Raw genomic sequence first — 14475 nt, 5'->3', positions numbered from 1 at the left:
TCCAAGCCCAAAATAGAAGGGAAGAAAAAAAAACACCGGCAAACTGATCAAGAAGGAGAATCTTTCTAAACGAGATAACCTTTGTAGGTAACGTATGCACTGTTTGTGGCATAGTTGGAAGTAGTTATTTCTGGGAGGCCTTCACATAACGTACAGCAACAGATTTTACTGTACTAAGTATTTAGAGGCTAATTTCTTCATGAATTTGATCTTATTTATGTATTGCAGTGCACAGGAGGCGTTTTGTATAGCAACAGAGAATATGTTTACCTTTGAGACTGATTTTGTCATATAAATTGTTCGCAAAGTATTATTAGCTTATGTAACGTAATGTACAGAAACACAGGGCGCTTTCCAATTATTGTGAGAATTTCGTTGTCATGTATTTGTTCTTATTGTGTTACATAGTGTATCTACGTGCACTGCTGTTCATGAATATTTAAGAAGCTCATTGTTTGTGTCCGTGTATGATTTCTTTATTTTTTGTAGCCCAGTAATTTTTTATCTGTTTGTCAGATTTTTTTCTTTTCTTGTTATTTGTACTTCAAATAAGCAAAGATTGGAATAGTATACAGGGTGGGCCAGATTCAATTGGGCAGTTTTCGAACATTAGTAACCAATAAATCCAACAGCATACGGAAAAAATTGGAAAGTACATTTTTTGTCGATAGATGGCTGCATCATACGGTATGCTGTGAACGAGGTTGATCGCTGGATTGGTCGTCGAGGGCCTGTGGACTGGCCAGCCCGATCACCCGACATCAACCCACCAGACTTTTTCCATTGGGGTTACCTCAAACACAAGGTGTACGCTAATCCCATTGACAGTGAGCAACATATGCGTGAGGTAATTGTTCAGGAGTTCAAGAATGTTCAGGTTAACATGTGTAGGAAGGCGTGTGAAAATGTTGCTTTGCGTCTACAAGCCTGTGTTGACTTAGATGGTGCCCAGGTCGACCACTATCTTAAAAATCAATGACTTATGTGTGTGTGATTCCATTTTTGTAACAATTTTGCAGCCGTTGGAATTGTTAACATTTGTCAATAAAAATAAAATGAAGAAAAAATAAAAATAACATCTAATCAAAAGCTGCCTAATTGAGTCTGGCCCACCCGGTATATCTACATAAGAAACTGTTACTTAAGCAAGAAAAATAAATGTACCTCTAGAAAAACCAGTCTACTCCGTTCCCTGCGATGTAGATGGCAATGTCTATTCTCATCATCCCATTCATTACTCTTCACCACGAAATAAACTTTATCTGCAGAAAATAATACAGAAAGACTACTAATTCAGTAACGCACAACTTTGCTCTTCCAGTGTGAGCGTTGTTCGTTGTAAAAGCAAAGTTGTAAAACTACAATTTTAGCATACGTGTAGTTAATTGTACATGATCAGAATGATATGTGTATATCTTATGGAACACTGTCCATTCAATGAACCTGTTGTGATCACTGACTGGGCAAACCGAAGAAATGTTTAATTCGTGCTCTGTTTTAAACTAACTAGTGTCACACGAAAATATAAACAGTTCATATTATTAGATTACTATTGTTAATAAATGTTATAATAAAAAGAATGTATTGCCGGCTCCCGTGGCGGAGTGGTTAACACATCGCGCTACGACGCCAGGGGTCCCGGGTTCGAATCCTAGCCTGGGTATCGTTGTATGTGAGCAGTGGCGCAGGAACGTTTTGCATTCACCCTCCCCCATATATATATATATGTACACGCACACACACATACTACTTCAAACCAAGTGTCACAATAATAATAATAATTATTATATTTAATTAAATTAAAATATTAATTAAATATGTACATTAATTAATAATGAATTATTATTATTACATGAATAGGTAAAATATAGTAAAATAATATAGATATAACAGCACGTATTCATTATCTAGCTTACGTGTAGTTAAGATCGACAAGATTTGCATAAAAACAACTGCCCTGGCAAGGAATTTAATGTCAAATAGAAAAATAATTGAATATTTATTAAATAACAAAAAAGCAGTTGGATCCAATTAATGAAAAGTAAAGTTCCTGATTAATATTTTATGGATGATATTAGTAGTGTCCATAAATGTTTGGAATCCTTCAAAGCTGTATGCGTCAAATTCCTTGCTTCCAATAAATTCAGCGGAAATAATCATCGAACAAAAGCTAAACAATATTTTGATTATTTACTTTTACTACTTAGTAAGTCTTTCGGGGAGGGGGATCAGGAACCCCCCGTTAAATACGTCCTTGATATCTAAGTATAATGTGAAATATTATATTTTAGAACAACACACACGAATGTCCTGTTATTTAATGCATATTTTGCATAAATATCTTTTTCTTTGTTTTCTTAGAATTTTGAAAAAAAAAACAGATTTTAAAAACAGATAAAAATTCTGAAACATATAAAGCTCTGGACCTCGTTCGGGGTTTGTTTTAATTTAACGGAACGGAAAATCAGGAGTTATAACTGTGAAAATAGCGAACAATGATACATCTATTCATTTTAATGCAGGTTGAGATTAAAGGGGATGAGGAGGATCTTCGGCCACCCCAACCAGAAATAATCATCTCCCACCCAATGGATATAGAAATTACATTATTAAATATATAATACTTATGGAGTTCCACTTCAGTTCTTTTCATTCTAATTTTAAAGTGCCATAGCTACACATAAAAATATCTTAAACAATTTATGGCAGATGTGTACCACATCCAATGCCTTTTAGAAGCCATGTATTTGGTATTTTCTCAGACACCTACAGGGCGTTGTATTAAAAAAGAAAATAAAACTCGAGTTGAGATGGTTCCCGATCAACTCGCAAGAAGTCTAAGTTTGAAATATTTGTGAAACATTTGACAAAGGATTTATTTCTTATATAATTACAATTAGCTGTACCTAATGACACTCTACAAGCACTTTATCATTACATATACAAAACCGAAATCCTTCAGATCTCAGAGGAAACTAGGAAAGTTATATGCTCAATACTTTTTTCTTCTTTTCAATCCTTGGTGGACAATATGAAGAGCCGGCCAAGGTTTATTTTCGTATGTAATGGTATTAAATGCAGGTGCATGCGTGTGTTTTTGGGTGACATGTCAATTTCTCGTTTATGTGAAAAGGTAAACTTTAATGTAAGCAAAAGCATGTGCGCGTCACAGTTAAAAAATTTCGCATCTACAGAGAAAATCCAAAACTCATTCCCACCTCGCCGGCCTCCGTGACGATGGGGGTTAGAATAGCGCGCTATGGCGTCAGAGGACCCAGGTTTGAATCCCGGCCTGGTCATGGATGTTATTTGTGAGTGTATATCAATTTCATCATATCATCACTCATCCTCATCTTCGCGATTAGCCAAAAGTGGCAGAAATGCTAAGTAAAATAAATAAAATAAATGAATGAAACACCTTGTGAATCCATCCAATCCAAAATATACCAATAGAACCTGCAGTGAATCTCATTTATGTCGTTCATTCATCTGACTAATGTAATGTACAGTTTGACTTTAGGGTTTAACTTAAAATGGCGTTGTGTTTGTGTTGCATTCGATTTCACAATTAGATTATAAGCAATTAATATCCAATTATAAGTATACCCTAATACAAAGGTAAAAATAAGTCCCTCTGCTAAAGTCGCAAATTGCATCCTGTTTAAATGTCTAGGAAAAATTTAATTTCACCTAGGAATGATATCGCTATGCGATGAGTCGAGAATTGTCACAGCCTCATCTCATCTCCTGTGTGGTGAGGTCCTTCTCGTTCTTGTTTGTGCATATTTTTGTTTCGGTTTCCACTCTGAAGTTATTAAAACTTATTCTAGATTCACTTCATGCTCAAATAGGCTAATCGGGACTCTATTTCCAAAAAAATATCTTAAAATATAGGTTTAAGTATAGTTTTCCGTACACCATCTTACAAAGTTATGAAAAATATGGGAGAGGTACAGGAGTACATTGTACCCCCCAAGTTGGTCTGTCGTGTCTCGTCTCGTTTGTGTAAATATTTCGTTTCGAAAAATTACATTTTAAACATTCAAAAGAAAATGGAGTCAGTCATATACTCTTCTGATGAAGATTTGTATATCTTCGAATCGACGAGACCACTTCTTTAGCATTCGTCTGCAGCATGATTTTCTGAGAGCAAATATGGTTCCATCGTTCCACACACATTTTAAACAATTATCATCTCCTTAAGGAGGTTACCAAGAACACAGGTCAATGAACGAACTAGTAGCAAGCACAATGTAGTAGAATAAGTTTGCAATGGATTGAATTTCTGTGGTAAGAAAGATAATGCTCATAAATTATAAACAATATACACTTTTTTTATTGGGTGAATTGAAAATAGGTTCTTTTAACAGTAGTACCTTCCGTCTGCTGTAAAATTACCAAAAGGGGGTACAACTCGATTTACTAGGGTACAGTACCCCCTTTAAAAATTTGGGGGTACAATGTACCCCTGTACCCCCCGCCCCGTTCCTGCGCCACTGTATGTGAGTGTTCATTCATCATATCATCACCATATTCGCAAATTAGCCAAAAGTGGCACAAAAGGCGAAGTAAAATAAAGCAAATCAATCAATCAATCAAAAAACAATGTATTGTTATTATTACTATAAATACTAAAATCTTAACAAACTTGAAACACCTGGCGACAAAATTCTGCGTACGCCAATTATAGTTACAAAAATTGTAATTTCTATTTAGGAACTGTAGGTACAAAATAGGAACAGTTTTCGATTTTTCTTTCATTGCTCTTTATGGAAGATTAAAAAAAAGAGAGAGAGAGAGAAAGTGCCTTTTCCCCTCCCTGCCTCTCCCACATAATGATATATCCAAGATTCAAGACATGAAAGCGCGGCTGTGTTTACTATTCCATTTCATGAATGTTTGAGAATCTTTTGTCATCAAATTACGAATTTACTATCCATGAAAAATTCGTTACGTGTTAAAAGAACGATAATTCACGTTTGCTTTCTTCGCTCGCCTGCGCGCCAGATTGTCAACTGCTTCACAACAAACAAATTCTCGTCCTTCCACCCTTGCAAGCGATTGTGTTTGTTTCCCCTCAGGTACCCCCACCCCACCCCAACTGCTCACCCGTCAGCCGTGAACAGTAAACAGCAAATGCCTACCTTCAACGATCTCATATGAAGATCTGTTTCCATGTGTAGGTAATCTTTTATACTTTTTTAAAATCATTTCGCTGTATCTTTAACATAACTTGTGTAGGTTCGTTAGGGACTATTTACTGTGTCGGAGCTCTACGAGGAAGTAGAAGCTGAGACCCAAGCAAACTGTGAAGACTGCCAATCTCGTGACGTACTCGGTTACGTCCGAGATACGTTACAGAGTAAGCCACGCAAAAACCAACCCACATGACCCTCCTTTTTTCTTCTTCTTTCTCAGATTCGACTTTCGTCAAATGTATGAAGGAGCCTTAATAAAAGCACCGTTAGGTTGAGTGGAAAGTGGGGGCTCTTGCCCCCGTCTCCCGGCCTCGTAAAATGGAAATGAATGCCGTAACGACGTAGCGGAATGTCTGCAGAATTTGCATGGCAACACTGAATGAAGTTTTTCCTCAATGGTCCCTGCGCGGGGTTCATTGTTGCGTTTTACGGCGGCATAAACAGACAGTAAATGATGCAATGCGAATATTCATGTCGGCGGCGTGCGTGCAACGGGGATTTTCTTCGCAACCGGATCCCAGAATATTTTTTTTCTGTTTGTGGAAATGAGATCGTTGAATAATTAGTGGAAAGTTTCGTCGTCGTAAATTAATTCGCTTACGGAGAAGGTTCATGTCCTTCACCGCTGGAGAATGTTGAGTGCAAGGGCCTTTTGTAAATCCACGTTATGCACACGTAGGATAATCGCGACTGGACGTGCAGTTTAAATTGGGTCCGAACCGCTGCGTGCCCCCCCCCTGGTGTAGAATGCAAGTACCGTTCTTTGTCAAACTTTTTATTCGTGAAGCCGGCCCCCGTGGCGGAGTGGTTAGCACATCGCGCTACGACGCCAGGGGTCCCAGGTTCGAATCCCGGCCTGGGCATGGATGTTTGTGAGTATCCATTCATCAGTGTCATCATATCATCACCCATCCCTCCCATCTTCGCAAATTAGCCAAAAGTGGCACAAGAAGCGAAGTAAAATGAAGCAATCAATCAACCAATTTTTATTCGTGAAGTTCATTCAACTCCTGCTTCCACCCTCCACACCCCACATCCACTGAAGGGGTTGAGGAGGGAATTCCCCTTCTGGTTGCTAAATTTCGGCTCTTGGATATTATATATAATTCACAGTCCTGGGACTGGACCTACAGTTGAAAGTGAGATATACGTATATGCGAATTGTATGTGCGATGGTGTGTGTGTGTAATATTCCGATGATTCTATCAGTAGTCATTGAAATTTCTCCCAGTGTGCTGATCACATCACCCCCACTCACGACCGGTTCAAGAAAGTGTGGGGCGTTACCCTCACACCCCCTATACGCCTTCATGGCGTGGTGCTATGCACAGGGGAGCACTTTACCTTTTTTTTACCCAGTGTGCGTGGGAATGAAGTTGTTATTTTTATCCAGGTGTGTAAATAAAAATAAAGGGGGGAACCCCCGAAAAATGCACTCCTCCTCCCGCATACTTTCGGAGGTATGCGAAATATTTGCCGGATTCCCCCGTTCATCCTTGTTCTTTATTCTTTATTTGTAATTATTAATTTTTTCTTACATATACCAGAAAATCGACCAATGATTATTCGGAGACCAAAATAATTATTGGTTTACATATAATAGTGTAAGTATGGTTAAAATGTTATGGTGTTAGATCTACAAGTATTGATTTTAAGATCTTAAATTTAGAGAGAAATGTTAGTAATCGGAAGGTTAATGCTAGTGTACCGTAAAGTGTATGAAATGATATTATTATTATTTAAAAAAACGAAAATAAAAGGTTAGAGGTGTGTAAATATATATATGCAAGAAAAATATACACACACATCCTTACATTCTTCTGGAGTGAATTTTCTGCCTGGTGATCTGGTTATCACAGCGCGCCACGACACCAGAGGCTCCGGGTTCCAATCCCGGCCTGGGCATGGATGTTCTTTGTTACCGACCCAGCCTCATCTTCACGATTGACCAAAAGTGTCAGAAAAGATTTTCTGAAATTGTTTTACCCCACAAATGCGTTATATTGTTCAAATAAACAAACACATGATTATGTTACCAAATATTTTATAGGCGGGTTTCATGCGAGGTCAGCTGCCTTTTTGCGGCTTTTTTCCTGTCGTGTGCAAGGAGGTGTCGTGAAATAACACGTGCTACTGTTTGAACACCCGAATACTGATCATAAACGAGGTTCAAATTTCCCGCCCGCCTGCTTGAATTCCATGTATACTATATACAAGAACTGACGTCCATCATGGCTGCTCGATCCCACAATGCAACAGTTTGTGACGTAGGTGAAACACACGCCCACCACATACAACGCAACTATGTAATGTCCACCTTTACAATTCCAGCCCCCTCCGAAAAAAAATGTGCATACGCAAGGTGCCATGGACGTATTTAGCGGGTCCAGGGGCTCCCCAGGAAATAAAATAACTAAAATCATGAAAATTTGCTTGTTTGATCGAGGGTTATTTCCGCCGAACGTATTAAAAGGCAGCGATTATGAAAGAGTTATTACTACTTATAATAATATGGATAAAATATTACCAGGAACTTTACTTTTCGTCAACTGGATGTAAATCCTTTTGTGATATTCAGTAAATATTCAATTCTTTATCTATTTGATATTAATTTCTTTGCCGACCTTAGCTATACGTAAGCTAGATAATGAATACGTGCTGTTATGTCACTATCCTTACGAACGTCTTTTTTACATTTTCATCCAGTAACAATATAATATTAATTAATGTTAATATTTTAATTAATTCTATTAATTATTTAAAATTATTCTAATATAATTAATTTAAACATTATTATTTTGAGACACTTGGTTCTGACCCCCCCTCCCCCTCCCATCTCTCGAAATATGTTTCTAGATGCGACCCTGGCTAGTGCTCCCTAACCGGGATAAATATTTTAAATCCAGTTGAGGACAGCTAAACGTGTTCCAACACGCGTTTTGGCGTAGCTGGTCCAATCCCTTTCTCTGTCGCAATAAGGATGTGATGACGATCGCCAAGCGGGCTGTAGGAATGCCGCTCCGTTGCATGAAGGACAACGTGCGCAGGAAAGGAGTGATGCGAATGTGACTGGGGTGTTTACTTCGTAGTCCGGTCAGTTCGTCGTATACCGTACGTGTCCCATTTCTCGTCCTGTCGCTGCGCGGCTTTGGCAACGTTATATTCCTCGACGCCAGTGTTTCATTCGCTGGGAAAGTGAGCACGTGGATTGCGGTGTTTCTCGACCGCGGGCCCTTGGGGGTGGCAACTCGGGCACTCGCCCTGGGCCCCGCGCTAAATAAAAATAATTGTTTGTGTGCGGGTTTTACGAGTTTATAGGACGCTACTTCCAATGAACTAATATGAAATAGTCTGCATTCGTGGATTATTTTGACATACTGAAACATATCCAAAATTACTGAAATCGTATTCCAATCAGTTGGTGCAGTGCCGCGGCACATCGCGCTACGACGTCAGTGGTCCCGGGTTCAAATCCCGGCCCTGGGTATGGATGTTTCTGAGTGTCCATTCATCAATTTCATCATGTCATCACTCATCCCCAAATTCGCAAATTAGTCAAAGTGGTACAAAAAGCAAAGTAAAATAACGAAAATCAATCGAAACAAGGTAGGCCTCCCCGATGGCGCAGTAGTAGCGTCGTCGCCTTGTAATCAAGGGGTCCCGGGTTCGATACCCGGTGGAGGCACAAGTGGTTCGGGTCCCACTTTAAACTGGAGGTCCAGTCCCGATTAACCTTACTGTGCATAAAGTGGACTTAAAACAACAAATCAACAACAACAATCAACAATCGAAACAATGTAGGCTACATGAAAATCGTGTTCAAATATTTGGTTGGTTGATTTGGTGTTTTAAGTCAACTTTATGCACAGCAAGGTTAATCGGGACTGGACCTACAGTTTAAAGTGGGATCCACCGGGTATCGAACCCGGAGCTCCTTGATTACAAGGCGACGACGCTACCACTGCGCCATCGGGGAGGCCCTGGTTCAAATATTTGCATAAAAATACTTAATATGTATTGTTCGTTTACTTATAGAATGAAATCGTGATGTGGCAATATTATTTTATTAAAAAAAACATTAAAATGCTGACCAAGACAAACTTTTATAGTATAAAAAATATACATAAAAACGTAACGTTTCCACCCTCTGACAGGGTCTTCTTCAGACGAATATTCACAATAAATTCTCAAAATATTCGTCAGCATTTTAATGTTTTATTATTTTATATGAATTTATGTAAATTGACTACAGCGTCAAATTACAATGAAAGCTAAGAAGAAACAGAATTATGTTATTTGATATGATTTGCCATTTTTATAAGTGTAGTGAACGTACGTATCCATGAAAGTGTTGAGAATATCTGGGTAACAGAGAAAGTGACTCATATGAAGATTCGCGTGAATGATCTACAAGAAATTCTAAGGAGATGTAATTTTTCAGATTTTGGAATATCATAGCGACTTTTCGACAGGAGAAGAAAATTTGAAGGTCCATCTGAGCCTTAAGTGTTCTCCTGTTGAGGTTTTCACACAGGCAGATGAAGGGGATACACGCCAACCTCTTTCCAAATGTTTATGCCTTTTGCGTGTCAAACTCCCTAGAAACCAAGGCTGTATTTATAACTGGGAAGAAAATAAGATGAGGGAAATATTGGGCGCAGGAAGGAAAGTGCGTGTGGCAACACTGAGTGAACCTGAGGGCAAACTTGATGGCGATGTTAATTCCACGAGAACTCGCACGATGCCGTTGCTGTCGCATTGTCTGCGCTACGAGAGCAGCAGTCGGTTAGTGGGTGAAAAAGTCAAGACGCGAACACACCAGGAGAAAAGTTGAAGAACGGCGTTTTTTCCTTCGCCTGATACGATCATCGCGAGTGACGAGGAAAAGTTTACCACCTGCGAGGATGAGTTTTCGGTGCTCGAAGTGCAAATGTGCTGGACCCGAGGAATAGCATGTGGGAACATTTGAAAGTTGCTTTGCTGAACCTGCCCGAAAAGGTCGGCGGGTTGTTGGATGGTTGGGTGCAGGATATAGACGATGCGTTGACGTCCGTTTGTTCCAGGTACCCTGTGTTCTTTTATTGTTGTTTTCCTAGTGCGTGTTTGTAGTGGTGGAAAACGGTGGTGTTGGGGAAGGAATGATTACGTGTAGTCTTTGTGGTTCGTGTGATACCTGTTCTCGTGTGTGAAGCAGTGACTTCTCGGAAGGCATTTAAGTCAACCTCACTTCCACGAATGGCTCCCATACTCCAGCCAGCATAAGTATCGGTATGATTTTACAGTACCGGACACTTCCCCAATTTCTTCCCTATTTCGCATACTCAATAATTTAGGCCTCCTAATCACGAATCTGCAGTTAAAATTTGGCGCTCACGTGTAGAAGTTGTAAAATAACCTTGCACGGGTCTGGTAAGGTTAGGTTAGGTTAGGCTAACATAGTTAAAATTTGAGGTCGTAGTAATATCAGGAATATGTGTTTCGTTCTTTAAGTATTCGAAACACGAAATCTTGCGATCAACATTGGTTTGCTTGAGAAATCGAGGGTGTCGGTTGCGATCACTGACCCCCTTATTTTGCAAGTTCTACACGTGAGCGCCAAATTTTAACTGCACATTCGTGATTAAGAGCCCTAAATTATTGAGTATGCGAAATATGAAAGAAATTGCGGATTGTAAAATCGCTCCTAAGTATCTGCTTGCGCCGACCTCCGTGGCGGAGTGGTTAGCACAGGGGATCCCGGGCTCGGCACGGCTCTTCTTTGCGAGTGTCTCTTCATCATATTGTGGCTCATCTTCTACTTCGCGATTGGAGGCATATGGCACAGTGGTTCAGACGGATCCTACTTTAAACTGTAGGTCTAGTCCCGATTAGCCGTTCTCTGTATAAAGTGGACTTAAAACAACAATTCAATTCTTCGCGATTAGCCAAAAGTGATAGAAAGTGATAGAAACGCAACCCAATAAGAAATGCAAAAACTTATAGGCGACTATCGTATTACTTTTCTTCCGTTTCTTTTAGGCGGCTTCGAAAGTGTTTATCTTGCTGCAGGTGTTTTGAGTATGTTCCGTAAGTACGTAACCAGTTTTCAGATCATATATCATCGATGTTCTACTCGCACAGGTCGAACCCCCGTGGCGGAGTGGTTGGCACAGCGCGCCAAGAAGCCAGGTCAAATATAGAAAGGATAAAGTAAGCAGGACCACCGATATTAATAAAAGAAAAACTGTGGCTTCGGCAGCGAACATGGAGCTTTTTACGAAGGATTTTCTTGTGTTTTATGAACCTCCAAAGCACAGTGGAAAGAGTTTCCTGAGTTCTCACAGAGAAGTATTACACCGTGCTCGAAGTGGAAATTTCCAGCTGGGGAAATGCTTGTGTGGATCAGCAAGGAGATAGATAATCCTGTAAGTGAGGGGATGCATTATGAACATTTTCTTAACTGGGGGATAGCATCCCTCACTTCCAGCACTCCTTACAGTTCAAATCAACAACAAAGTCCCTGGCCTCGTTTCATACAGGGTGTCCGAAAACTCCCTGTGCTCCTGCTCTAAAGGTCACGTGGGACGGTCGCTCGAATTCGTAGGAGAGTTGTTGCGCCATGGCTGATGTGAGCGAACGTAATAAATATGTCATATAGCGACTCCATTTGGCAGACTAGCGAAGCTCTGGCGTCTGGACTCGCAGCCAGTGTAATTTTATCTGGGGCTCGTGTTGTCGTCTCTATATATTTCTGATTGTCCCTTCATCCATCTTATCTTACCACCATTCATCCTTACCTTCGCGATTAGCCAGAGGGGCAGAAAAGTCAACGTAACTTCTCGGACACCCTGTAGCCATGTTTAATGCCGACATTACATTAATTCCTTTAAATAGGGTTTGCTTTAAATCCACTTTAGGCTAATTGGGACTGGACCTACAGTTTAAAGTGGGATACGAACCCACCGGACAACTAGGCCAAAACGCAGAACAGACATGAGATGGAAACAATGAATGCACGTCGTTGATAAAAACGAGACTTTTCTTGTAAATTTCCTGGTTTCTTTCGTTGAAGAAGGCAACCTTGAAAGACAGGGAGTGGCGACGCGTGAATAATCCTTTTCCTCGAGGTCTGTGTTTTTCAGTTACTCGCCAGCCTAAGGCGCGCCTCGTTGGTTTTACTGCCCGACGTTACCCAAGAAATGGCGGTCTTTTATCAGCTGAGGAGACGAGTGCGTGGGGCATGATCTGCTCTGCAAGGACAGAGGAGAAAGCGCCGAGAATACAGAACATGACAAGTTGGTTTCCACAAAGAAGAAGGGGGGAGCTGCCTTCGCAGTAAACGTTTCGAGATAAGCGTCTAAATGAGCTGGGAATGAAATTAAACGTTACTAATCTTGTGGCTTTCAGCAAAAGCTTCCGTGATCTAGTTCTACGCAGAGGCGTCCGGTCATCGGGAGATGCGGCGATGACAAAGCAAAATAATACAAATATTGCATTTTTAAATATTTTTTAAGAGCCGCGGTAGCTCAGTCGTTATGGCGTCTGACTACCGTGTGAGAGCCCCCCCCCCCCCCCCGGGTTCAATCCCCGACGGGGAGAACCGGGATTTTTCCCACCCGTTCAAGCGGCTCCACCCAGCATCCCCACCTTAGGCCGTAATCAAGAGAGAGTGGGGCCCTAACTATACGCCTTCATGGTGTGGTACAAAGCACAGGGGAGCACTTTAGTTTTTAAATATAAAAGTAACTTAGAATATTCGCATTTGTCCGAAACAACCTAAGAAATATGCAAGAGATTCGCAAAAGTTTAGCCCAGTACTAACCACTACTCGCGCCGAACGGCCCAACTCGGCGCACAATTGTGCGAATCTCTACCTGTTCGGAAGCCTTCGGCTGATCTCGGCAGACGACAAGAAAGACGAGGCTTTCCTCCGCCCTTAAAGGTCTGTCCCCCTAATATTCTCACTTAGAAATAGTGTAGAGGAATCTTTATCACCGTTATTAAACAATATTATGCTCTTGAAAATCACATACAGCCGAGGAAAATTCGAAGCAACCACGGAACCATATTCCCTATGTAATCGAAATATCCAAGTTCATTCTCTAGCAAATTTCTTGTTATTAACAGTCCACCTACTTTATTTGTTAGTTGTGTTATCTCTATGTGTTTGCAGAATAAGTTTGCCCATACTTTGGAAATCATTAGCTGCCATTGCACACCTAACCTCAATTAGTACTCCCGCAGTTTGTTTCTTTATACAGCATATATGTAGAAGATACAATTGAATCTACAGGTGTATCAAGATATATGCTGTATAAAATGCACCTTATCACTAACTTCCTTGACCCTGTACAACAGTGAGCTTTTACATTGAATAGGCAATGACCTTGGCATTTAATGTGGAGAAATATTGTGCCTTCCCCCTTTTACTGTTAATCATTTTCTTGGTTTATTCGTGATTAAAATATATGTAAGTTGATTGTGGTTCTCTCGGTAGCCAAGTAAATATAGGCCTTGCCTTAACTAACCATTTTGGCTATGTTAATAATGTTTTGTGATTGATTTATGTTTTGACTCATATATATTATTTTGTAGTTGTTTAATCCGAGATGTCCAATTTAGCCATATAATGCAGATGTGCATACAAGTACTACTTATCATAATTATTGAATTGATATTAAGGCTCGGCTGGACCTTTGATCGATACCAGCAATGCCGTTTTCGAAATATCTTTTTCTAGCAGAAAAGCGATTTGATATTCCAAAATCTGAAGCATTACATCTTCTAAGAATTCCTTGTAGACTATTCATCTGAACCTTTGTGTGGTTTGCTTTTGCTGTTGTCTAGATATTCACGGTAATTTTGAGACTATGTAATCATATTAATAATATAAATAACAACCCATGGCATAAAAGCCTGCGAGGGCCAGGGCCCACCTACCAACTGCTGGTCTCGCTTGCACCAGAGGTGGGGAGATCACCCAACCAGCTATGGGGTGACAAATGGTTAGCACGACAAACCACCAGTGGTTGTTGCGCTACTCATTCGTAGCTCCCCAATTTCCTGATGATGGTGGGTGACCACCGGTCCCATACACAGGGCAAAATCTCAGGAGAAAAGTTGTTACGCTTCGAACCAGGGCTCATCACGTACCATGAGTCCAAAGCTTGCATCTTAGACTGCAAGACCATCGTGTGCAACAGGTAAACCTAGGAAACTATTGTAAACCTCTAGACTACAGCAAAAGTAGTGTACAGGCCGCGGTGGCTCAGTCGGTAACGTGTCTGACTACCATGCT

At 40.4% G+C, this 14475-nt stretch overlaps 1 protein-coding gene across 6 annotated transcripts in view; it reads left to right on the top strand.

The window, feature by feature from the left end:
* Mob2 (MOB kinase activator 2) overlaps positions 1 to 14475 on the top strand; it is a 435540-nt gene that overhangs the window by 403635 nt on the left and 17430 nt on the right. The window contains exon 1 of one of the 6 annotated variants that reach the window (XM_083133777.1): positions 9989 to 10261. The exons of the other annotated variants lie outside the window; for them this stretch is intronic. Within the exon in view, the coding sequence (XP_082989903.1) occupies positions 10152 to 10261 (110 nt within the window). The 5' untranslated portion in view covers positions 9989 to 10151. Of the gene's footprint in view, positions 1 to 9988; positions 10262 to 14475 lie in introns of those variants that run through there. 6 annotated transcript variants of the gene reach the window in all.

This window comes from Lepisma saccharinum, chromosome 13 (genome assembly GCF_977018435.1).
Source record: "Lepisma saccharinum chromosome 13, izLepSacc3.1, whole genome shotgun sequence".
NCBI classification, from domain to species: Eukaryota; Metazoa; Arthropoda; class Insecta; order Zygentoma; family Lepismatidae; genus Lepisma; species Lepisma saccharinum.
The sequence above is the reverse complement of the archived record's forward strand: the minus strand, read 5'-3'. Positions and strand labels throughout refer to the sequence as shown.